This window comes from Eubalaena glacialis, chromosome 10 (assembly GCF_028564815.1).
Source record: "Eubalaena glacialis isolate mEubGla1 chromosome 10, mEubGla1.1.hap2.+ XY, whole genome shotgun sequence".
In the NCBI taxonomy this organism is placed as follows: domain Eukaryota; kingdom Metazoa; phylum Chordata; class Mammalia; order Artiodactyla; family Balaenidae; genus Eubalaena; species Eubalaena glacialis.
In genome coordinates this window covers 118175109-118199676 of record NC_083725.1, presented here as the reverse complement: position 1 = coordinate 118199676, position 24568 = coordinate 118175109, and the positions used below count along the sequence as shown (strand labels likewise).

Sequence of the window (24568 nt, the reverse complement as noted above, 5' to 3'; positions counted from 1 at the left end):
CACACAAGTCACAGCACCAGGGTGTGGGAAGGGTGCCCCTGGAGGGGGACAGGTCAGAGCACACGGCCCCTCACCAGCCAGGGATCTCCAGCAGGTCACGAGGACACACGAGTTAACTCAGACGCAAGGACCATGGAAAGAAACCCTGGAGCCCAGGGACGTCTTCGTGATCCCAAAGGAGCCTTGCAACCCGCTGCCGGCAGGGAGCTCGGCACAGAGTGGGTGCTCAGGAAACATCCCCCCCCCCGTGAAGACCCCCTCGCAGAGCAGCCCCAGGGGAAGAGGGCCGGAGCCCCACACTCACCCCTCGGGGTAGGCTTCTCCCTCTGCCGTCATGGATGAGAGGACCTTGTAGGCAGCCCGGATCCCCAGGCGCCTCCGCAACAGTGAGGTCTGCAGAGACTTCTGCAAAGTATAGCTCTGAGGGGCTCGGCTCAGCCCTCTCCCCAGCCGCCCAGCCCCTTGTGCTCGGGCAGCCCCCGCCCACCGGCAGCCTGGGGAGCAGCCCCTTGCCCCGTGGGCATCAGGGGAACAGTCCCCGACAACAAGGGCTGGTCCTGCCGACAGCCACTCGCTGTGTAATTCACTAAGGTATGCGTTTCTTCTCGGCAGATTTGGGGTCCCTGGCCCCCCTGCAAGGTGGGTTTGGGGTCACTGCAAGAAGACTGCAGCTCCCTCTAGAGGAGGCGGGGCAGGGGAGGGACTCTAGGGTGGCGTTGGGGACAGCACCGCCTGGGGGGCAGGGAGGGAGGATGGGCCCAGTTCCCCTCACCCACAAGAGGGAGCCGGGGCAGTGCTGAGACCACTGCGGACCCTGTCCCCCCTGCCCCCCGCTGGTCAGCTCCCCGCCAGGCCTCCAGGGACAGCTCCCCTCACAGCCGGGCAGGGTGGGCAGCTCAGCTCACCATCAGGTAGCCCCGGAACTGATTGTAGATGATGGCCGTCAGCAGGTTCATCAAAAACAAGCTCCCTTGGAGAGGAAAAGGCCATGGTCAGTGGGGACCCCTGTCAGTGGGGACCACACGGGCAGGGGCAGAGTCTGGAAGGAGCACCAGCGTTGGGGGCCCAGAGGGTCGACATGGGCATAGCAAGAAGGTGAGCAGCAAGAAGGGCCCAGATGGGCAGAGACAGGGCCTGGGGCCTGGGGGCCTCGTCTGCGGATGGGGGCGCCACCCGGCCTGCCCAGCCGGGGCACTGAGGACAAGTCATCGGTGGTCACAGAATGAAAACCACGGACGGGCCACAGAGAGATGAAGTCATAGGACTAGGGAGGTCAGGCCGAGGTGCGGTCACAGGGTTAGGGGGTCCACTGAGGTGAAGTTGCGGGATCTGGGGAGCACACCCAGCCCCGAGTTTTCGGGATCTTGTCTGCCCCACGTGACCCTGCAGACCTGCCCAGACTCACCTATCAGGGTGAAGGCTATGAAAAAGATGGCGTAGAGCCGGTTCTTGGAATAGGCAGGAATCATCACTGAAAGAAATTAAAGGAAATAAAACACACCCACAGAGCCAGTGTCCAGTGTGATTCCCTTCATTGCCTCACACCGCTGCCTTCTCAACAGAAAGGCGGGCCCCGTGTTAGGAGAGCTGGGAGGTCTTCTTGTCCAACTCTGCCCCTCACGCCTCTGCGTGCACACCCACGGGGACAGGGAACTCACTACCTCTCAAGGATGCTCATCCTCTAGGCTTCCCCATGACCACGCCTCCCAGACTGAAAGTTCAGCTCTCCCTTGGGTGACTCGAGGACTCACAGGACACGTGGGGACGGTGCTCAGGGTCCCAAGCGCAGCTCTCCCCAGGTATGAAAGCCAGTGGCTACCCTCCTGGGAGGGTCTCTATGGTCAGTGACCATCCGAGCCCAAGATGAAAGGCCTCAGCCAGGGCGGCCAGGCCACAGCTGAGCCCCAGAGGACCGTGACCACCCCATCCTGGCCACATCCCCGGCCCGAGCAAACAGAGGCCCCCTCAGCAACCCTGACACAGTGAGTGCCACAGCCACTGGAGACCCCAGGGCCTCTCCCACGCGGTGCGGCCAAGCCTCACCCCACGGCTGGGCCGCAAAGAGGAGACCACCAAGGGCCCCGCTGAGCACAGCTTGATCCGTCACCACACAAAGAATACCGTCCATCTCTAGCTTCTCAGGACGCAGAAAACAAGGGGAAGAGGAGAAAGGAACAGAGAAAGAACATCGGAAAGGAAAGGGAAGAAAAAGGGAAAAAGTAGGAGAGAGAAGGGAAACTAGAAAAAGAGAAAAAGAAAATCAAGAAGGAAAGGAAGGTAGGAGGGAGGGCTCCAACATCACACTTTGATTCCCCAGCTCTGGACAAAAAGGCTTTAGGGGCTCCCACCCCCTGAGCTGGGCTCTCAGGCTCAGCACTGACTCCGCCCCACCCCGCCCCACCCCGCCCAACAGGCCCCCAGCCCAGCCCCACCCTCCTGCGTCCCGCACCATCAGGGTTGTTGGCGGTGGTCAGCAGCACCAAGAGGGAGGTCAGAGCCTCGGGCAGGCTGCGGAAGTGGGCCAGTCGCTCCCTGTCCTGCGGAAGCAGACGTGGCAGCGCTGAGGTGCCGCCCGGGCCTTAGGCCACCAAAGCCCAGGCCCCGGACCCAGCAAGCCAGGACCACCCACCGAGGCTCAGCAGCCCCAGACCTGCACCTCCCCAACACCTCCCAGCGGGCTCCGAGCTGGAGGCCAGACAGGACCTAACTCAGGACCTCTGGGCCCAAGGGCCAGCGTCCGGGGATGCCACACACCCACACGGACACCAGCCACCGGAGCAGGTGAACAGCTCTCGGCCAGCCTGGCAGACAGCATCACAGCCCAGACACAGAGAGGGCCCACGCGGGGGCCAGCCAGCCCGCTCTCAGCCAGACTCTCCACACGCTGTGCCGTGTGCCTTACACCCAGTGTGGGTGGAAGGCGTGGCACCCAGACACACAAAACCACCTGATCACTTAGGGAGCCTGGCAAAGCCACTTTCCCAGCTGCCGCCCGAGGGCCAGCCCTCCAGCAGACACCCTGGAACCCTCAGCGTTCCCAGGTCAGAGGCCCACCCCAGCCCCCCAAGCCCAGTGCACCCACCCTCCCTGTCCTGGGCTCCGCGAACAGCAGGGTCACTGGACAGACACGCGGGGCCTGAGAGTCTGTTAGCCAGTCCCACCTCACAGCCTAGGTGCCCCCGACACCCAGACACGCACACACACCCGCACCCATGCATGCACACACACACACAGCACCCACAGAGATATACAGAGACACACACACGCACACACACCCGCACCCATGCATGCACACACACACACAGCACCCACAGAGATATACAGAGACACACACACGCACACACACACGCACCCATGCATGCACACACACACACAGCACCGACAGAGATATACAGAGACACACACACGCACACACACACGCACCCATGCATGCACACACACACACACACAGCACCCACAGAGATATACAGAGACACACACACGCACACACACCCGCACCCATGCATGCACACACACACACAGCACCCACAGAGATATACAGAGACACACACACGCACACACACCCACACCCATGCATGCACACACACACACACAGCACCCACAGAGATATACAGAGACACACACACGCACACACACCCGCACCCATGCATGCGCACACACACACAGCACCCACAGAGATATACAGAGACACACACACGCACACACACCCGCACCCATGCATGCACACACACACACACAGCACCCACAGAGATATACAGAGACACACACACACGCACACACCCACACCCATGCATGCACACACACACACACAGCACCCACAGAGATATACAGAGACACACACACACGCACACACCCACACCCATGCATGCACACACACACACACAGCACCCACAGAGATATACAGAGACACACACACGCACACACACCCGCACCCATGCATGCACACACACACACACAGCACCCACAGAGATATACAGAGACACACACACGCACACACACCCGCACCCATGCATGCACACACACACACAGCACCCACAGAGATATACAGAGACACACACACGCACACACACCCGCACCCATGCATGCACACACACACACAGCACCCACAGAGATATACAGAGACACACACACGCACACACACCCGCACCCATGCATGCACACACACACACAGCACCCACAGAGATATACAGAGACACACACACGCACACACACCCGCACCCATGCATGCACACACACACACACAGCACCCACAGAGATATACAGAGACACACACATGCACACACACCCACACCCATGCATGCACACACACACACACAGCACCCACAGAGATATACAGAGACACACACACGCACACACACCCGCACCCATGCATGCGCACACACACACAGCACCCACAGAGATATACAGAGACACACACACGCACACACACCCGCACCCATGCATGCACACACACACACAGCACCCACAGAGATATACAGAGACACACACACGCACACACACCCGCACCCATGCATGCGCACACACACACAGCACCCACAAAGATATACAGAGACACACACACGCACACACACCCGCACCCATGCATGCACACACACACACAGCACCCACAGAGATATACAGAGACACACACACGCACACACACAGGCGCGAAGCGGAACTCCTCCCCGGGGGTCTGAGGGATGGTCTTCGTCTTCCCTCACGGGCAGCACAGCCACAACCTCCAAGTGTTGCCACAAACTCACTGCAGACCGGCCCTGGCCAAGCACCGGGCACGATCCCAGGACAGAGGCGCACGACAGCCCCGCCGGGACGTGAGGAAAGAACACGGGACGGCAGATGCAAGGCAGGCCCCACGGGTGACACCTCCGCACAGCAACAAGCTGCCGGGGGCCGGGCAGCAGTGAGGGGCTGGGAGGGAAGGGGGCCCATGCGGGGAGGGGAGGAAGTGGTGGGAGGTGCCCTCTGGAGAGGCGGGCAGGGGCAGAGAGAGGGGCCATCCTGATGGCTACTCTGAGGGGCCTCCATCTAAGTGAGGTACGGAGAAGGCAGGTCAGCAACCGGCCCAGGACAGAGGGGACTTAGGAAGGGGAGGAAGAGGCAGCCAGGCAGAGCCGAGTAGCCAGAGCCCAGGAGGCCCGGGGCAGACACCCTGGAGATGTGGCCGCTTGAAGAAAGATGCCTGGAGTCCAGGTGGGCCACTACTGACCTCCTGGTGACGAGGTGGGCGGGTAGCCTAACCTGGTCCCCATCTCTGCCGGCCCGAGAGCTACCTGGCGGATTAACCAGGGGCCGCGCTGTCGATCACCCTGCAGGGAGCCTGCCCGGCTGGGAACAGGGCAGAGAGCAGAGAGCACGGTACCTTCTCGCCGGGGAAGAGCAGCATCCCAAACATGGTGAAGAGACACAGGTGGATGGCCAGCAGCAGCCCAACGCTGGGGGCGAGAGCAGCACTCAGCGCTGGGCACACGGGGGTCCAGAACAGCCGACCTGGCCGCGCAGGGAGCTCCCCGCAGCCGAGGCCCTGGGCCAGGTCCCTCCTCCGCCCCAGACCTGCCGCCCTCCCGCCCAGGGGTCCTGCTCAGCGGAAAAGCGCAACCCAGGGGAGTGTCCCAGGGGCCTGGGAGAGGCAGCGTCCCAGGACCCCCGGACTCTCAGAGGGGAAAGGCCACTTCCATTAACCTGGGCCGGACGGGGAAGGGTCATCCACGTGAGTCATGGGGGTGGGGTGGGGGATGGCGGGGAGGGGAGGGGTCAGAGCCAAGGTGGGAAGTGCCCACAGGATGGAGCAGGGGCCAGGGCTCAAAGCAAGGTCATTTAGGGGAACGCCCTGAGTGTGAGACAGAGACCCCCAAATGCCCACCCACCGGCCCCCCCAGATCAGGGGAGGGCAGCCCCCGCCCCGCTCTGCCAGCCCACCTGGCCATCTCTGGCAGTGACCACCTGATGCACTTGAGCGTCTTCTTCATCATGGAGGAGTTCTGCATCAGGAAGAAGGGGCGCAGGAGCCGGCGCACCCGCACGGGCTGGAAGAGACCAGGAGGCGGGACCCTGAGAACAGCCACTGCAGGCTGGCAGACGGCACGCGGGCCCAGAGGCCCGACGCTCTGCACGAGGACGGCCACGGCCCCGGCGGTCTGTGGGCTCCCAGCGCACCCGGCCTTGACCTCAACACCCTCCCCGCTCCCTCCCGGGGCCCAGCTGGGAACCCCAGCCCCCAGACCCGCCAGCACCGGGGAAGGGGGGCGACCAGCGTGCCTCTCCAGCACCCCACTCCTGCTCTGGCCGCGGCCGGGCGCCCTGCACTTGTATGTGAAGCCGGCTGTCCTGCCCTCTGGGGGCTCGTCAGGCCTCCTCTCCGCGGCCCCCAGGCCCTCTGCTCGGCTCCGGGCCTCGGCCTCCAGCACAGATGGACAGAAACGGAGCAGGAACCCCACACCTCCACTCACACACACACGTGAACACACACACACGTGAACACACACACGTGAACACACACACACACACACACTCCTTTCTCTCCTCCCTCCTGTCACAACCCAACAGCCCTCCTCCCCGTGCTCAGGACCCCGGCCCCTCAGAGGCTCCCCTCAGGGGCCCTTCCTCCCTCCCCCACGTGGACACAAACAGCACATGTTTCCACAACCTGCCACTCACAACAAAAACGACACTCGCCCCTTTGTTCACCCGTTTCCCGCTCCCACCCCAGCCAATCTGTCCTCCTGTCCAAGGGCAGGGGACCCACCTGCGGTGACCGCCAGGCCTCTGAGCCCAAGGTCACCTCCCATCCTCCTGCCTGGATTGGCGGCTGCCTCTCCCCCCGCCCGGCGCCCTGGCCGCCTCCTCTGTGCCCGACCATGTGCTGGACGCCCTGAGCCCCCACCTCCCCGCTCTCTGGCCTCACGCCTCAGGGGACATATGCATCCTTGGGATTTTAAGGGTCGCAACATGTTCAATCTCCAACCCAGGCTCTCAACTCCAGACACGTCCTAATGGACATCTTGTCTCAGAGACATGAGGCTGATGGAGTCACCTCCCGGCCCAGCCCTCCAGGGCTGTCTGGAGGCCCAGGGCACCCACCCCTCCCCGTCCCACTGGCCGCCGCGCTCGGCACCCCCACCCCCCCAACCCCGCTCAGCGGGCTGCCCGCCGTCAATGCCACCTCCGGCGCTGCATGGGCGACCTTCCTTCTCGCCACCCGCCTCGCTTTTTTTTTCCCCCCCGCACACATCTGGTGCTTCCTGGTACCGTCAGCCCCTCTCACAACAGAACGAGGCCCCGCCAGCAGCAGCGCACAGTAGGCCCTCAAAATGTCTACAGCGTGAGCGTCCCAAGGACTCACTCAGCCTCTCCGGGGCTGCACTCGCCCTCAGAAGGGCCCCGGCTGCCGACAGGACTGAGAAGGGAGAAGGAAGCAGCGGTGAACGGGCGAGGCTCAGGGGTCTGCCCCACTCCCAGGCTGAGGGACCAGTGCCCCAGCTCACCCACGACCTGCTCGCTGCCCCTGGGCAAAAACTCCAGTCTCGGGGCCCATATCGGGAGTCTTTCAGCCCATCCCCCAGGCCGAGCAGGAGCTAGAGGTCCAGCCGCACCCACTCCCCGGGTTCTGGGCCCTCACCTGTAGTCAGACACAGACCAGAGCACGGTTTCTTCCAGACGCAGTAACCCCACCCAACCCAACCCACCGAGGGCCTTCCCGATGGCTGGGGCCACATCACTGCCGCGGATGCAGGGAACACATGGGAAGGGTGGGAAGACGTTCCCACGTGACCTGCCTGCAAGGAGAGCCAGCCCAGTGCCAGCTAAGCCCCTGGCGAGGCTTAAATCACACCGAGAATCACAGCCTAGACCTCTGAGCCTTTAGAAAGAAGCTACCAACTAATCTGCAGAGAACTAGTCTCTTATGAGAAACAGCCACGGCAGTCATGACTATGGCCTATCAGCTGACCAGTAGACCATGTGTGACCTGACCCTCCAGCCACAAGGCTGGGGAAGCAGGACTCCATCAGGTGCAAAAGGACAGGAAAGACCAGACTGGAGCATGTCAGAGGCCCCGGTCCTCCTGCAGGCCCCAAGGCCGGGGGAGCTCTTGAAGACCAGCCAGCTGACCACGGAGAAGAACCCTGGGCTTGGTGTGCAGACCGTTCTGGGTGATGGGCCAGTCCCAGCCAGAAGTGGACGGCGTGTGGCATTACAACCTCCACGGGAAAGTCCCTGAGAGGCGGTCCCACAGGGGGTGCTTTACAGAGGGCAGGGTCCACCTTGTACGGACCAGAAAGGTAATGACTCCCAGGGGGCCAGGGCCATGGAAAGAACAGCCTGGGCGTCTGGGGACGAGACCGTCCGAGAGGACACGTGTGGATGGGCAGAGAGTGCCCCCACGAGGCAGCAAGAGGAGGCTCTCTGGACAGATGACACGCCTGTGGATGTCCTCAGCCTCTCCCCTGGCCACCCGGCACCGATCTCCACAGGCCACAGGCAAAGTGGCCACAGAGCAGGGACGGGGGTGACGCCCGGGGCCAACCACATGGACCCCCCCCCACCCAGGCCACTACTGGGGGCCCACCCTGCCAGAAGCAGAGCCCAGAGCCGGCCCCCAGGCGGCCCCCGCGGGGACCCACCAGCTCCTCCCCAAGCAAGGCCCTCAGATGTCCTCAGCGCACATGCAGGCAGGCGGGTATGGGCTCTGCCTGCCCTGCCCTCCATGCCTCTCCCAGGACCACCATCTGAGCCTCAGGACCAATGCTGCATCCAACCCGGGCATGGCCCACAGCTCCCACCGGCCTTACCACGGCCCTACCCCGAAGCAGCTGGCCTGTGGGAGGGCCTGGTGGCCCTGGGGCAGGGCGGGGAGGAGAGCAGGACAGCCCTTGTGGGGTGGGAAAACCAGCAGGGGCTCTGAGCGCTAGGACAGAATGGGAGCAGCTACACCTCCACCCCCACCCCACAACCCCGGGCCCTGCTGGTCTGGAAGCATCCGCTCCCGAGATGCTTCTGCCAGGGACGCACGCTGGGCCCACTGGGCTGGACCACAGCTGTTCATGAGAAGAGGGCTGGGGGCCAGTGTGGGCAAAACAGCTCCAATTACCAAGGACAGGTTGGGATGTTGCTGCCCAGAGGGGCAGGGAGGTCTGCGTCCAACATGAAAACATATCACAAAACTCTAGTAATAAAAAGCCAGGACCACCGAGGACCCAGACCCCTCGGGAAGGAAAGTCTGGGTCCCCGTACGAGGGGACCCAAGGCATGTGGGGCTGGGGCAGGGGGCAGCAGGGCTCCTGGGCCACGAACCAAACAAGACCTGCGGGTCTTCATGGCCAGTTCCACAGAGACAGGTTTGTATACAGCCATGGCCCTCTTTCCCCTCCCCCTCCTCCTAATCGCACGCAAGGCTCCTTGGTGGTGGTGAGGGTCACAATCCAGCCTTCAAGTGACAAATGCTCAGGTGACATGAGACGGTCACTCAGAAGTGGAGCCGGCGGTGGTTAGGCTGGTGTCTGTCCCCTTTCTGGGGACAGGTGAGGGCCTCCTCCTTGATACGAAGAAGGCAGCGTCTTCTCAGGGAGAAGCATGTGCTGTCGCGTTCCTACGGGGGCCATGGCGGAGGCATGGGGGCTGCAGGGGGCACTGCGCCCTCCCCCCGCCCTGCGGCCCTGCTGTGAGCTGGGCCAGGACCCGCCACTGACACCTCTCCTTCATCGGCCGCCCCGGCCCAGCGGGAAGGAGGCAGGAGGTACGGGCTGGGGACCCGCTGGCTCCCATCATCTTGTTGCTCCCGCCGGCAGCACCCAGGGCATCCAGCCTCCCCCTCCTCCAGCACCCCCAGAACCAGCATCATGGTCGCGCCTCCTGGAGGAGCCAGCACCCCGTCCCCAGAGGGCAGGGTCCCAGCTCTCGGAGCCCCTCCCATGAGCTTCCAGGTTCCATAACCCCAATCTCCTTCCTTTCCTCCCCTAGCCCCAGGGGGTTGCTGCCTGCAGTTCTGTGTTCACCGGGCCCCCTTCTCGATTTCTTGCTTCCTCAACCCCTGTCTGAGGCCCTATGTTAAATTCTCTCGACTAAAGCACCTGATGGGCTTCTGTGTCCCCGACCAGCCCTGATGGCTAAGGATGTCCCCAAACCAACCACTCCCAGCTCTGCTCTATCCAATCACAGGGCGATGCTTCTGGGTGTTCGGGGGGAACACAGATGCTGTCGTCAGCAAGGCTGGGGGCTGCCAGCTCGGCTGAGGCTGGGCAGGAACCCCGGAACTCGCCCCCAGGGCCCCGCGCCTCCCCTAGGCCTCAGTGTCTTCATCTGCAAGATGGGGACAAGGCTCCCTGGCTGGTGGGTGACTGACGTGCTCTGGAGGGCGGGCAGAGCCGGGCAGGTGGGCCGGACGGATGCAGGGCCTCGGGACTCCCGCCCACCGTTCACCTGGGCAGCTGCGTCCCCCCAACCCCCAGAGCTCCCCGCCTCCCCCCTCAGAGCCGCCTCGCCACCTACCTCCTGACAAACGAGGCTCAGCGACACGATCCAGTCCACGAGAGACACGAGCAGCACCACGAGGTAGGCCAGCAGCCAGGGGTTCTTCCGAAACTGGGCCCACCCAACCAGGTAGCTCTGCAAGAGGGGCGTGGCTGAGCCGGGGGCCGGCCGGGCAGCCGGTCTGAGGCCCGCGATGCACGCGGGCGAGGCTAGGCAGCCTCAGCAAAGCAGCACGGTCCCCGCGTGACTCAGAGCAGGAAGCTGAGCAACGGTCAGAAGGCCCACGGTCCTCGCCCAGCCTGCTCGTGACCCCGGGCAGCTCGTGACCCCGGGCAGCTCATGACCCTGGGCAGCCCGTGACCTCAGGCTCCGCACTGACCTGCTCCAGCCCATGTCCTCGTGGGTAACGGGGTCCCTGCCTGTCCTGCCTACCCAACCACCGCTGTGGCTTGTGCGTAGGAATCGTTCCGGAAAAGACTAGGAATCTGAGCAGATGCTCGGGGAATGTGCCTTGGGAAGGCGGGATTTTGTCACCTGTTCGGCTGCACCTAACCACCCTTTCCCATCACTGACCCCCATCACTGACCCCTGCCAGAGGTCACAGCTTGCAGATAAAAACATGTGCTCTCTCTCACCTTTCGAGACTTCCGAAACGGACCAACCATTCCAAACAGGCTAATGAGAACTTCTAACCAGTTTCAGTTCCGGTTTAAAAACCCCCAGACCTCCCAACCACATTATAGGCTAAAAAAGAAGAAATAAGAAACTGCCGGGGTCCTCAGTCACACACACATGCACCAACGCTCACCCACATCCCTCAGGGTCAGGCCACAGAGGCCAAACCACCCTGTAAGGGGGTGCCCTGCAGGCAGGGTGTGGACGTGCACATGGGCCTGGGGCCAGAGCGGTGGAATCGCTGTTATTGGTTAGAAGTGACAGAAGGCGTGGCCAGTGGCACAGCCTGCATCTCAATGGGAAGTCGCTACAGCGCTGAAGCCCTGACACAGCTCAGCTCAGCAAGCAAGGCAGGGCCCACCCCCAGCTTCTAAAAGGACCCGCGTCACAGAAGCCAGAGCTGCACACGGCCGGGGGGCGGGACAGCAGCCCCTCCGCCCCAGGACAGCTCCACCCCTCCGGGCTTCTCCTCTGTCATCAGGGCGGGAGCATGGGCCATGGGGAGACGCCCTGTCCCCTCTTGTTCAGTGGGGGTCCCTCCCCACAGCGGCACTGCCGGACCCTCGGCCACTCTCTCCCGGGGTCCCGCGAGGCTGTGCGCCCCCGAGGGCTCAGCCATCCCCCGTCGATGGTCTGGGAGGGGGAAGAGCCGTCCAAGAGGCAGCCTAGGCCTCTGCTCCGTGGGTCGAAGCGCACAGTGGGACAGGCAGCTTGCTCCAGGAGCGCGAAAAGTAAACCCAGGAAGCAGCCGCCGGGCCGGGAGGGCGCGGGTCCCAACCTCAGCACCCGGGCAGCCCCCTCACCTTCACGGAGACGTCGGCCGCGAAGACCAGCAGGCAGAGTGCCTCGACGCCCTCGGTCAGGCCGCAGGGCGGCTCCCAGGGGGCCGGGCGGTAGCGCACATCAGAGGTGCTGGTGAGTGAGGAGGGGGTCTCAATAAAAGCCAAAGCCAGGATCAAGAAAATGGTGAAGCTCAGAATCCTGGAAAAGGGACCAAAACTGGTCAAAAGGCAAGAAGCAGCCACACTCTGGGGCCAAAAAAGCAGATGAGCAGGCGGGACGCCTGGAAGGCAGCAGGGCAGGCTCCACGGGACCAAAGGCCAGAGCCCACACTTCGTGCTCCGTGGCCACTCATGTGTGTGGTCAGATAACACGTATCGGCGCAAAACTCAATTGCCATGGCTGGCCGGAAGGTTCTGGAAAGGAACCCTCACCACAGAGGGGCCGGGCTCTGCTCCGATAAGGAGGGGAGACGGCGGGGAGGGGAGCCTGCCTGCCCCCCGAGACCAGCCCCCTCCCCAGGCCCAGCTGCGGGAGCCCCGCAGCGCGCGCGTGCGTTCTCACCACTGGCTCATGCTGGAGTAGTACCATCGGTACAGCCACAGAGACCTGGCGTCCACGCGGTGGTTGATGGAGCGATACTGGAAGTGAAGGTCACGCGGGGCACGTGAGGGTCCCCTCCGTGCCACACAGCACAGCCAGCCCCGTGCAGGGCACCCCTCTCGCCCACGACAGGCCCAAGGCAGGGACACAGGCTGGGGATCGCAGGGTCCACCTCCACTCAGTACAGGGACCAGGGGCTCGTCGGGACCCAGCACGGTCAGACCCTCCCAAGCTGCAAGGTTTCCCCAGGGCTGGCAGGTGGACGGACACTTGCTGGCTGGATGCACAGTTGTGCCCTGTCTGTGAGGCTCTCCCCTCCTCTGTGCAAGACTGACCCCACCCCACCTCAGCTGTGTCACCATGCAGGACGCCCCCAGCCTCATCCCCTACGTGGGGCACTGGTGGCTTCTACAGTCTGTTTCCCTAATTAAGCCTGTGTGTCGTCTGCAGGCGGGGGAAGGTCTTGCCACCTTTGGGCATCTTTCACGGAACCGAGATCAGGGCAGCACACGACAGGCCCTCGGCAGGTGGTGAATCAGTGAAATGAGGGATGAGGGACCCAGAAGAGCACCCAGCACATGTCTCCTTAAGGTGGACTCGAGGGGACCATGCCCCAAAGCCCAGTCACCGCAGCTACAATGACCACACGGTCCAGCAACCGCAGCCCTGGCCCCAGGATGGCAGGAGTGAAGGGGCCAGTGGGGCAGCCATCGCGCAGTCCCCACAAGCCCCAGGGACAAGCCGCCGGGAGCAGGCGCCGCCCACCTGGATGGCGTCTTCGATGAAGACCACAGCCTGGTCCAAGCACAGATCCCGCCTGGCCACGGCACCTGCGGGCGGAGGGGACACGTAGGGTGAGAAGGGGGCTCAGGAGGCGCTCACCCGCTACAGGGCCACTGAGAGCAAGGCAAGAACCCGGCTGCATTCTTCCCAAGGCTCTGGAACGAGACGCCTCTTGCCTCTTGCCCGGCAGCGTGTGTGTGCACGCCCACAGGGCAGGACCCCCGAGGGCTGGGCCCCAGGTGGGGCAGGGTCTGAGCACGGGCTCCGGGCCCAGAGGAGAAGCAGCTCCCACGGTCCCCACCCCGTGGGGTGGAGTGGCAGAGGGCACAAAGCAGCCAGTGAGACGGAACCAGGCTCAGGGGGCTCAGACCCCGCCTCCCCACCTACTGGCTCAAAGGCTGAGTGCCGTGGGGTTAAGCTCACCATGCCCATCTCCCCCTGTCAAATGGGGGTGTTAACAGCCACACAGCTTGGCCCCCAGTGCAAGTGCAGAACCCCCCAGGGCCGGCCCGGCACACAGAACGTGTTCACGGCCACCCTTCTGCCCCGTCCCACCACCGGCCTCCAGGTGACCTTTGTCAGGACGCTGCACCCCAGCTTACGCGACTGTAAGACGGGGCAGCGCTACCGGCCTACCCCCTCACCAAACAAGATCACAGATTTAACACTCACACAGGAAGATGATATCTAGAAGCTTGAGGCGCTGCGTGACCCTCCATCAAATACTGAGCACTAAGAAGGACCTTCTGAGGCCATCGTGGCCCCCTGCTTGTGTCACGAGCCCACAGGGCCAGGCGACCGCAACCGAGTCAACCCGAGGGTGGGAGCCGAGGGAACCTTCACCAGCCAGGGACTGGGGTCCTCGGGGCCAGGGAGGCTGCGGTGGTGCAGGTTCCTGACTACGAGGGGCCTTCAGGACAAGTCACATGGCTCAAACCTCTGGTCTGTCACCTTGGCCTAGGGTTCTGCCCACCGCATGGTGGGCAGCTCTGCACAGAAGCCTGATGTAAAGGGCCAAGAAAGGCACGAGGAGCCGCAGCTCACAGGACAAAGGACCCCCCAGAGAGGCCCCGGAGAGGGTGCAGCCCAGGCCCCTGGGGGAGCAGAGCCCGCACACAGCCCCCAGCAGCTCCCAGATCCAGGCTTGGAAACGAGGTGAACGGGCCTGTCACCATTTCTGTTGAAGATTCTACTTTCACATCTGCCCTTGAGCCCAGCAGCTGCCCAAACCGCCCTTAACCGGTACCGAGAGATGCAGAGAGGCCGAGGCCAGAGGCGGGGGAGGCCGGGCACCTGGGCAGAGCTCCGGGCCCCTGCCCACTCTGCCTGCCGACCCCAGGGACGCAGCTGCCGCTGTCCTCAGGGCCCGGGGACCCACCGGGGACGTGGGGGACCCTGGACAGAGACGGGAGGCTGGACTCTGTCCCGTCTCTGCCATCACCTTGCTGGGTCACCAGAACCAGCACCCTCCTCCGTCTGGGCCTCAGATTCCTCCCCTGGACCACCTCCATGCTCACGCGAGGGGCCGAGAAGTTCTCCCACGGAGGCTCTGAGGGTGGCGACTGCCTGCTTCCCCTGGAAGCGTCCCGGGAACGCTGTGATGTGAAGGCACCCTGTTTTGTTCCCTGCTGTACCCACAGAGCCCAGGACAGCGTGGGGCTCAGCACACAGCAGCCCCCAAGTCCCACTGACCGACTGAGTGAACAGCCGAGGGGAGCCTGGGAGGGCAGGGTGGTCTGAGGGGCCGCAAGAGGCCCCATGTCACCAAATCCCCGGGTGAGAATGGGACTCAGCCTGGAGAGGTCCAAGGAGACAAGCTTCCTGGATAAGCAGAGAGAGGCAGCCAGGGCCCCCAGAGCTCGCTCCAGGACCAGGACTGGGTGCGGCGGAAGGGGCTCCCTCTGGCCACACGGCCCTCAAGGCACCAAACCTCAGGAAAGCCATCCCACGCCGCTCTGCGGCCCCGACACCGGCCTCCCTTTCCCATCCTGCGGTGGCCGCTTTCCGTGGGTCCCCACTGCTCCAGGAGAAAGTCCACATTCCGCCCCCAGCCCGGCAGCTCGGGCGCACACCCCGCCCACCTGCCCGCCTCCTCCCCTGCTGCTTCCTCCACCCTGTGCCCTCCGTGCCACTCACCCTGAACTTGGCTCCGCCAAGGCCAAGCTCTCCAAAGCCTCCAGGCTGTCAGCCCTACCAGGAGCACTGTCCCCCAGCTTGGCGTCTAGGGACTCATTGCCTCAGGTGGCGATCAGCTGTCAGCACCCCCCCACCACTGTAGAATGTCGGAGCACAGAGGACATGGGGCCTCAAACACCTCAGCCCTGCACTGGTCCCCCTGCCCCAAGCCTGCCCTCCCCAACATCCCAGAATAAACCCCCCTCCCCCTCTGGCTCCAGCCCCTGCCCACTCCCCACTACCTGGGTGGAGTCCTGACCAGCTGCCTCTGTGACCCTGGACAAGCCCCTTAACCTCTCTGCGCCTCAGTTCCTGCGGGCCCTACACAACAGGACTGATGGGCAGGCTGAATGGGTTACTGTAGCTAAAGTGCATGCACAGTAAGCTCTTCATAAACATTTGCTATTATTGTTATTCTCAAAGCCCCTTCTATGGCACAGTGACCCCTTGTCCTCTGACTTTTCCATAACCAGTAAGAGGGTAATTCCCTGACCAGGACCAGGAAGAGAAAATGACTATCCCCACCCTGCGGTCATGGCCCATGAGGTGGGGCTGGGTCTGGACCTGACCACCGGGCCCACTGGGGTCCACGGGGCACCCAGCAGCAGCCCTCCCCCACCCTTGTCGGTAGGAGAGTCCAGCTAGCTGCGGACAGGCGGACCCTGAGCTCAGGGCCCCATCCAGGAGCCCCGCACGGGAGCTGGGCAGAAAATGAATGAGGCTCTGCAGAGCCTGGCAGGACAGCCTGACCAGGGAAATCCAGAACACAGAGTGTCCTGTCCATGTTCTCAGAAGCCCCCACCAAGGCCATGGTGTCGGGACAAAAAGCCGTCCCCAGGGTCCCCCCTCACCAGCCACGCTGCCTGCCCCGGCTCCTGTCTCTAGTGTGGGTCTCATCTGCCCTCCATGCACTCTCCCGGGGCTGGACCTGCAGTGATCACAGTTCTCCGCCCAGAATGGCCATCAGCACTGATGCGCACCAGCTCTGCCACCCGGCCGGGCACCTGGACTCTCTCTGAATCCTCACAACGCCCCGACCACCTCCCTTTTATTGAGACTCAGAAAGGTTAGGCAACCTGCCAAGGTCATACAACCGGGAAGTGGTCACACAGCCGACGCAAAGGCTGCATCCCCTGAATGCCACCACGTCCAGGGCCCCCGGAGATCTGGCACGGACTGGACGGAGAACTTTCCCAGGACAGCCTCTGAGATGGGCAGGTGGGCATGTTTTCCATCTCCTGCCAGGGACCCGCCCCAATAATCCCAGGACAGGCACACACTGGGGACCCCTCCCCAACAGAGGAGGAAAGTGGGCCCAGAGACAGAAGGTGGCCCGGAAGGAGCACCCAGTGCGGGTGCCTGCAGCGGCTGAGACAGATCCCAGGTCTATGTTCTTGGACAGGTCCTGGACACTCTCTGGGCCTCAGTTTCCCCCTGTGCAAAACGAGGCTGAGGCCCTTCCATCCCTAACCCAGCACCCAGTGCCCTTGGGGTCTGCCAGGGACAGAAGGACTTCACCCTCCCGCCCTCCTTGGGATTCAGCAATCTCTCTGCGGGTAAACAGGAAGAGCAGGATGGAGCTGCAGAGAAGGAAGGAAGGAAGCCGCCCCGGTCTGGGGAGGCCTGCCCCAAGCCGACGCTGAAGGAGGAGCCTCACAATTCACTCCCAGCTGGGTTCGAATCCCACCTCGGCCACTTCCTGGCTGTGTGACCTTGGGTAGGGGAATGCCCCTCTCTGTGCCTCACTTCCCCCGTAAGAACTGGGGAAAACGGAAGTGCTTCCTCCTAGGAATCACCAAGGCGATCCACGGAAAGCACGAGCCCCCGGGCGCACCGAGGGGGCTGCAGGGGGCTGGCTGCCCCTGGGCTGAGCGAGGCGTCTCAGCCCGACCGGTCGGGGCCAGGGCGCGACCCCGCAGAATCTGGTTGAAGCCCGCGCCCTGGCCGGGGCCGGGGTCCGCACGGCACAGCCGTCCCGCCCTCGGGAAGGCGGCTCCCTGGCGCGCCGCGCCGCCCGGGCCCGCTCGGACCCCGGCCGGGGGAGCGGGGCGCGCCCGCAGGGACAGCAGTGACGCGGCGCGGGCCGGCGGGACCCCCACGCGCCACCCCTGCGCGGCCCGGCCCCTCCCCAGGCCGCGGCTCACCAGGGCCGACTTGGACGCTGTGACAGGAGGGTACGCCCGCCGGGGAATCGCGGCCACTGCCGCCGCGGGTCCGGCTCAGAAGGGGCTCCGATTCCTCCCGGGGGTCCGCCATGGGGGTCACAGCCCGCCACCCGGACCTCACACAAGCACAAGACGCGAGCGCCGAGCTCCACTGCGCAGGCGCAATGTCCCCGCCCCCGGGGTTCGGGAGGAGGCGGGGACAGCCCTGTGATGTACGGGACGCTCCTTCCTACCAGCCAGTGAAGACGGAGATCATGCTCTTGGAGGCGGGAGCTTAGCCGACCACGCCTCCTGGTGGGTGGGGCTCAGCTTCCTTCCATCAGGGAGGGGCTCTAAGGAGCCTCCTAGGGCTGGAAGGAAGGCCTTCTCAAAGGGTGGTCCCCGGCCAGCTCCGTCAGCATCACGTGAACACGGATTAGAAATGCACATTCTTGGGCCCCCTCAGACCCGCTGAATCGGAAACTCGGGGCAGGGCCCAGGAATCTGTGTTTTGCATGTGACTTTTGGGTACATGGGAGTGACGCCAAAGGTCATCCCCCAAAATGGAATTTGAGTTTACCCTCTGATAATGAAATTAGGGAGGTTAAGTATAATTGAGGGTAAAGTTTATAATGACAAATGACACATTTGAAAAAAATATTTACACTATATATAAAAAGTATTTCCAACATTAATATGTAAAGAGCTTTTTTTCTATTGCTGCAGTGACACATTACCACAAATTTAGCTTAAAACAACTCCCACTTATTATCTCTAAGTCCTGGAGGTCAGAAGTCCAGTGGCTGGGCAGGGTTCTCATCTCAAGGCCTCGGGAGGCCAAAGTCAAGGTTTCAGCCCACCTGGGCTAGGCTCATCCAGGTGGGTGGCAGATTCACTGCCATGCGGCTAGGACTGAGGTACCCATTTCTTCTCTTTTTTATAAATTTATTTATTTTATTTATTTATTTTTGGCTGCATTGGGTCTTCGTTGCTGCGCACGGGCTTTCTCTAGTTGCAGCGAGCGGGGGCTACTCTTCGTTGCGGCGCACGGGCTTCTCCTTGCGGTGGCTTCTCTTGTTGTGGAGCACGGGCTCTAGGCACGCGAACTTCAGTAGTTCTGGCGCGTGGGCTCAGTAGTTGTGGTGCACAGGCTTAGTTGCTCCATGGCATGTGGGATCTTCCTGGACCAGGGCTCAAACCCGTGTCCCCGGAAGTGACAGGCGGATTCTTAACCACTGCGGCACCAGGGAAACCCTGAGGTACCCATTTCTTGCTGGATGTTGGCTGGGGGTCATTCTCAGCTCCTAGAGGCTACTGCATTCCTTTATTTATGGCCCCCTCCATCATCGGAGCCAGGAAGAGAGCACTGAATCCTCCCATGCTTTGAATGAGATGCTTCGAGATGCAGCAAGGTGCTTCCAATCCTTCTGACCTCCCCCTCTACAGCATCTCTTTGCATTTAAGGGCTCATGTGATTACACTGGACATATGGGATAATCCAGGATAATCTCCTTAGCTTAAAATTAGCTGATTAGTACCCTTAATTACATCTGCAAAATCTCTTTTGCCATCTAACTGACCATAACCACAAGCATGATGGGGAGGGGGAGGTCGTGGGGCCCATAATTCTGCCTCCCATAGAGCTCTTAAAAATCAGTAAGAGATTATAAAGCAGAAACTAACACACCATTGTAAAGCAATTATACTCCAATAAAGATGTTAAAAAAAAGAGAAAAAAATCAGTAAGAGGGACCTCCCTGGTGGTTAAGAATCCACCTGCCAATGCAGGGGACGCAGGTTCGAGCCCTGGTCCGAGAACTAAGATGCCGCGGGGCAACTAAGCCCGTCCGCCACAACTATGGAGCCCACGCGCTCTGGAGCCCGGGCACCACAACTAGAGAAGCCTGCATGCCGCAACGAAGTTCCTGCATGCCACAACTAAAAGACCTGAGGCAGCCAAATAAATAAATTAATTTTTTTTAAAAATCAGTAAGAAAAAGACTAAATTCCCCCTAGGTGGGAAAGGGGCGAAGGATAAGAACCAGAAGTACACAAAAGAAGAAATATGAATAATGAATGCTCAAAGCAAAGCTCCACCTCATTAGAATACAGGCATGCAAATTAAAATAACAATGAAATCCTTGAGCCCATCACTTGGCAAGTATTTAAGAGATGATACAGCTCTGGAGGGCAAGAGTGTGGTTATCCCAGGAGGGTAGAGAGAAATCACAGGATGCGTTCATGGGTTTGTTTTGTTTTTTTCTTAAACAATCTGCATGCATTTTAAAACCTAGAAAAGGCTCTCGCCCTGTCTCCATCTTGGAATTGGGAGGAAGAGGGAGAGGGACACTGGGACGAGACCGGGGCTGTGGTGAGGAGAGAGGCCGAGACTGAGAAGAGGAGAGGGGCAGAGGGCATCGGGACCGCCCTCAGCTACAATCTTTCAGCTGTCCTCGGGAGACAGAAAGGGAAAGGGAGGGGGCCGGGGCGGGAGTGGGAGCTCTCACCCTCGGACTCTGGCGTGAGAGGGGCTGTGCGGTCAGAAGTCCTCAAGGTAGGCCCCCTATCAGTGGCCAAAGACCTGGGGCTCAGTCCCCTCTGTCCCGAATTTCCGGGCTTGACCCCATGCCTCTCAAATATCCGGGTCTCAGCTCCTGCGATTCCAGATATCTGAATCTCTAAACCTGTGGCTCTGTTTCACAGGATTTCAAATATCTGGGGTTCAGGACCCTGCGTGCACCAGTATCCGGGGTTCATTCCCCACGAGTTCAAATATCAGATTCGGCCTCCCCCCCGTTCAGATATCTGGGGTTCAGACCCCACAATCAGAAATCCGGGATTCAGCAACCGGCACCCTCGAGGAGGAGGAGGAGGACAGGACCGCGAGGTCAGACCAGGTTGTTACCCCCTCCCCTCCAGGGAGGCGGCCCCTCAGGAAGGGACGGGAGGATGGCGGAAGAGGTGGCAAGGGGAAAGCTCTCCTTGCCCCTCTCCCTGCTTGGCAGAGCCGATGGTGGACCCCAGGAGAAGGTGGAGGCTCTGGGCACCAGAGTGACCCCTGCCAGGTCAAGCCCCACTCTCAGGGCCCCCAGGGGCCACCATGCCGGGCCGGGAGCCTGAAGGACCCCGACGTGGCTGAGCTGTACTTCAAGGACGACCCGGAAAAGCTCTTCTCTGACCTCCGGGAAATTGGCCATGGCAGCTTTGGAGCCGTGTACTTTGCCGGGGATGTCCGGAATAGTGAGGTGGTGGCCATCAAGAAGGTGTCCTACAGTGGGAAGCAGTCAAATGAGACACGGCAGGACATCATCAAGGAGGTGCGGTTCCTGCAGAAGTTCTGGCATCCCGATGCCATTCAGTACTGGGGCTGTTACCTGAGGAAGCACATGGCTTGGGTGGTGGTGGAGTATCGCCTGGGCTCAGCTTCTGACCTTCTAGAAGTGCACAAGAAGCCCCTTCAGGAGGTGGAGATTGCAGCTGTGAACCACGGGGCCCTTCACGGCCTGGCTTATGTGCACTCCCACAGCGTGATCCGTAGGGATGTGAGGCTGGAAGCATCCTGCTGTCAGAGCCAGGCTTGGTGAAACTGGGGCACTTCGGCTCTGCATCCGTCATGGCACCTGCCAACTCCTTCGTGGGCGCCCCGTACTGGATGGCTCCAGAAGTGATCCTGGCAATGGATGAGGGGGCAGTACGATGGCAAGGTGGATGTCTCGGTCCTTAGGCATAACCCGCACCGAGCCGGCGGAATGGAAACCACCGCTGTTTCACACGAATGCGATGAGTGCCTGACACCACGCTGCACACAGCGAGTCCCCCGCGCTCCAGTCAGGACACTGGTCTGAGTACTTCCGGAATTCTGTCGACTCCTGCCTTCAGAAAATCCCTCAAGACAGACCAACCTCGGAGGTTCTTCTGAAGCACTGCTTTGTGCTCCGGGAACAGCCACCCGCAGTCATCACGGACTTAATCCAGAGGACCAAGGATGCCGTTCGGGAGCTAGACAACCTGCAGTACTGCAAGATGAAAAAGATACTGCTGCGCTGAGGCCCCAGAGGAGGAGGAGGCCGAGCCGTACACGCAGCGGGCCGAGACACGGGCCGGTCTAGGAGCCCTCCAGCCAGGGCAGCTCAGTCAACAGCCTGGCAGACACCTCTGACAAGGAGGCACAAGGCCCTGAAGCCCGGGAGACGGCCGCGATGCAGGAGGGCGAGCGCGCCGTCATCTCCCACAGCTCCATCATCCGCCGGCTGCCGGGCTCTGACAGCCTCCGTGACGACCCCTGCCCGCCAGAGCTGACCCCGGGCCCTCTTCAGCCACCTGCAGCCCCGGGTCCCACACCCACCACCTCTTCTGCCCGCCGACGGGGCTACTGCCGCAGCCGGGACCGCTCTGCCACCACCGGTACTGCCTGCCGGGTCAGCCGTCAGACCCAGAAGCATGAACAGGGCTGAGCCCTGCGGGAGCAGCTGTAGGCAGAGGCGACAACAGCACCAGAAACAGCTGCGGGCGTTGGAGCTGAGGTTGAGGGGTGAGCCTCAGGGGCGGGCGCTCGAGGGGCAGCGCGCTGGCTTTGGGGCTGAGGCCGAAAAGCTGTCAGGGCGGCACCAGGCTACCGGTGAGAAGGCGGCGCGAGCTGCCCAGGCTGAGGAAGGTAAGTCCCGGCCGCACGTCCTCTGGCAGCAGAAGAGGCAGCTGGCCGCCCCGCCGGAGGCGCAGAAGCGAACCTACAAGCTTCGGAAGGAGCCACTGAAGGAGGTGGGCTAGGGCTGCAGCGCTGCGTGGGGTTGATGGAGGGTCAGGCGGCCCTGCCCTCCTGGCTGTCCCGCTGCCCTTTCCTAGGAGCTCCAGGAGAAGCCCAGCACACCCAGGCGGGAGAAGGCCGGGTGGTTTGGCGGCAGAAGGAGAAGCTACAGCCGTGCCAGGCGGAGGCGGAGGCGGAGGCTGGGCTGCGGCGGCGGCGGCGCCGGTACTTTGAGCTGCAGTGTCGCCGGTACAAGCGCGAGATGCTGCTGGCTCGTCACAGCCTGGACCAGGACCCGCTTCGAGAGGTGGGCCGCCCCCTCCCCTGTTCCCCTCCCAGATCCCAGACACCTACATCCTTTCCCATTTGCCTCACTTGTGGTTGCCTTTCCCCTCTGCCCTCATTCGTGTTACGGCTCGGCTTCTCTTCATCACCTCTTTCGCTTCTCACGCCCACCAGACCCTGCTAGAGTTCCCAGGCCCGCCAGGAGCTTGGCTCCCTTTCACCTCTCACCTGCACCCCGCATCTCCCCACCCTCGGCTCCCTCTGCCCAGGAGTCCTGGGGCTCTCACTTCCTTGACACCGACAAGGCTTTCGGACCAGTTTCTGGGCCCTGCCTCCCATTTGCCTCAGGACTTGAGCAAGAAACAGACACAGAAGGAATTGAAGCGTGCATCGCTGCTACGGCAGCGTGAGGCCCCACGGGAGCCGAAGCTACGGCAGCTCCAGGCCGTACAGCGCACACGGGCTGCGCTCACCCGCCTGCAGCAGCAGACGGAACTGGGCGACCAGCTGGAGTACAGTGAGCGGCGTGAGCAAGACTGCGGCAGAGCACGCGGCCCAGGATCACCAGCAGCCCAAGAGCCTCAAAGTACGTGCCGGCCAGGGTTCCCCGGGCCTCCCGCTCCCTGCTCCTGGGGCTCTGGGACCACCTAACACAGGCACCCTTAAAGAAGAGCAGCCTGCTAATCTGGCCAGGAGGCAGACCAAAGAATCCCGGGAGGGCTTCCCTGGTGGCGCAGTGGTTAAGAATCCACCTGCCAATGCAGGGGACACGGGTTCGAGCCCTGGTCCAGGAAGATCCCACATGCCGCGGAGCAACTAAGCCCGTGCGCCACAACTACTGAGCCCGCGTGCCGCAACTACTGAAGCCCGTGCACCTAGAGCCCGTGCTCCGCAACAAGAGAAGCCACCGCAATGAGTAGCCCGTGCACCGCAATGAAGAGTAGCCCCCGCTCGCCGCAACTAGAGAAAGCCCGCGCGCAGCAACGAAGACCCAACACAGCCAAAAATAAAATAAAATAAGTAAATTTTTTTTAAAAAGGAGAAGAATCCTGGGAGAGGAGGAGGAAGCAGTTCCAGAGAGGAGGATTCTGGGGAAAGAAGGGGCTGCCTTGGAGCCAGGAGAGCAGAGGATGTTGGGGAAAGAGTCAGGAGCCCCTAGTCCCAGCCCACAAAAACAGGGGAGTTTGGTTGATGAGGAAGTTTGGGGGCCACCTGAGGAGGAGATAGAGGAGCTTAGAGTTCCATCCCCGGCACCCCAGGATGGAATATCTGGTGAGGGACAGCCATCTCCAGGCTCCCTCGGGGTCCTAAACGGAGCCCCCTCCTCCTCTTCCTCCTCCTCCTCAGGGACTGGGGCCACTGTTGGAGCCTGGACCCAGCCAAGCTCAAACTCCTCATCCAAGAGGCTACCATCCTCCTTCCCCCACAACCTCCATCCCCCGGATGCCTCCTGGCCCACGGCGCTCTGTGGCTGGCTTTTTTTTTTTGCTTAACATTATGTCTGAGAGAGCCATCTCTTCTGTTGTGTGTATCAATAGTTCATTCTTTTTTTATTGCTCTATATAAATATGCCACAATTTGTCCATTTTAATGACAATCGTCATTTGAGTTCTTTCCAGTTTTGAACTTTTGTAAATAAAGCTACTGGAAGCTTTAAAAAAAAAAAAAAAAAAAAAAACAGACATCCCCCCTGGACCCCGTCCCACACATCTGAGGCCCAGGCCTACTAGCCAGCTCCCTGGACTCCTGTCCCATGGCCTCTCGGCTGGACTCTCCCTTGCGGTGGGGTCGTCCTCTGCCCTCCTGCCCTGCAACTTCTACTGACGCTCCCACTGCTGCGGCCGGGGGGTGGGGGTGGCCTGTAGGCAGCCCTGCTGGCCCTCGAGGTGGGGGGCTCCTACCTACTTCTTTGTAC

General features: G+C 61.9%; 1 protein-coding gene and 1 pseudogene across 4 annotated transcripts in view; one reads left to right on the top strand and one right to left on the bottom strand.

Annotated features, from left to right (window-relative positions):
- The window catches only part of TPCN2 (two pore segment channel 2), a 33015-nt gene extending 15226 nt beyond the window's left edge, over window positions 1-17789 (bottom strand). For 3 of the 4 annotated variants that reach the window (XR_009702259.1, XM_061202211.1, XM_061202209.1), the window contains exons 1-11: window positions 17625-17789; window positions 13288-13352; window positions 12484-12560; window positions 11943-12120; window positions 10483-10599; window positions 5917-6023; window positions 5360-5432; window positions 2450-2537; window positions 1406-1471; window positions 906-970; window positions 305-405 (exon numbers count right to left, since the gene is read on the bottom strand). Coding sequence is in view for 3 of the 4 variants with exons in the window: in XM_061202211.1 (XP_061058194.1) it covers window positions 305-405; window positions 906-970; window positions 1406-1471; window positions 2450-2537; window positions 5360-5432; window positions 5917-6023; window positions 10483-10599; window positions 11943-12120; window positions 12484-12560; window positions 13288-13352; window positions 17625-17736 (1049 nt within the window). In the remaining variant the exon portion in view is untranslated. The remainder of the gene's footprint in view (window positions 1-304; window positions 406-905; window positions 971-1405; window positions 1472-2449; window positions 2538-5359; window positions 5433-5916; window positions 6024-10482; window positions 10600-11942; window positions 12121-12483; window positions 12561-13287; window positions 13353-17624) is intronic. The other variant, XM_061202210.1, reaches the window with a different exon arrangement.
- Window positions 17790-20573: 2784 nt separating this feature from the next.
- Window positions 20574-23806, top strand: LOC133099975 (serine/threonine-protein kinase TAO2-like; annotated as a pseudogene).
- The last annotated feature ends 762 nt before the right edge of the window (window positions 23807-24568 follow it).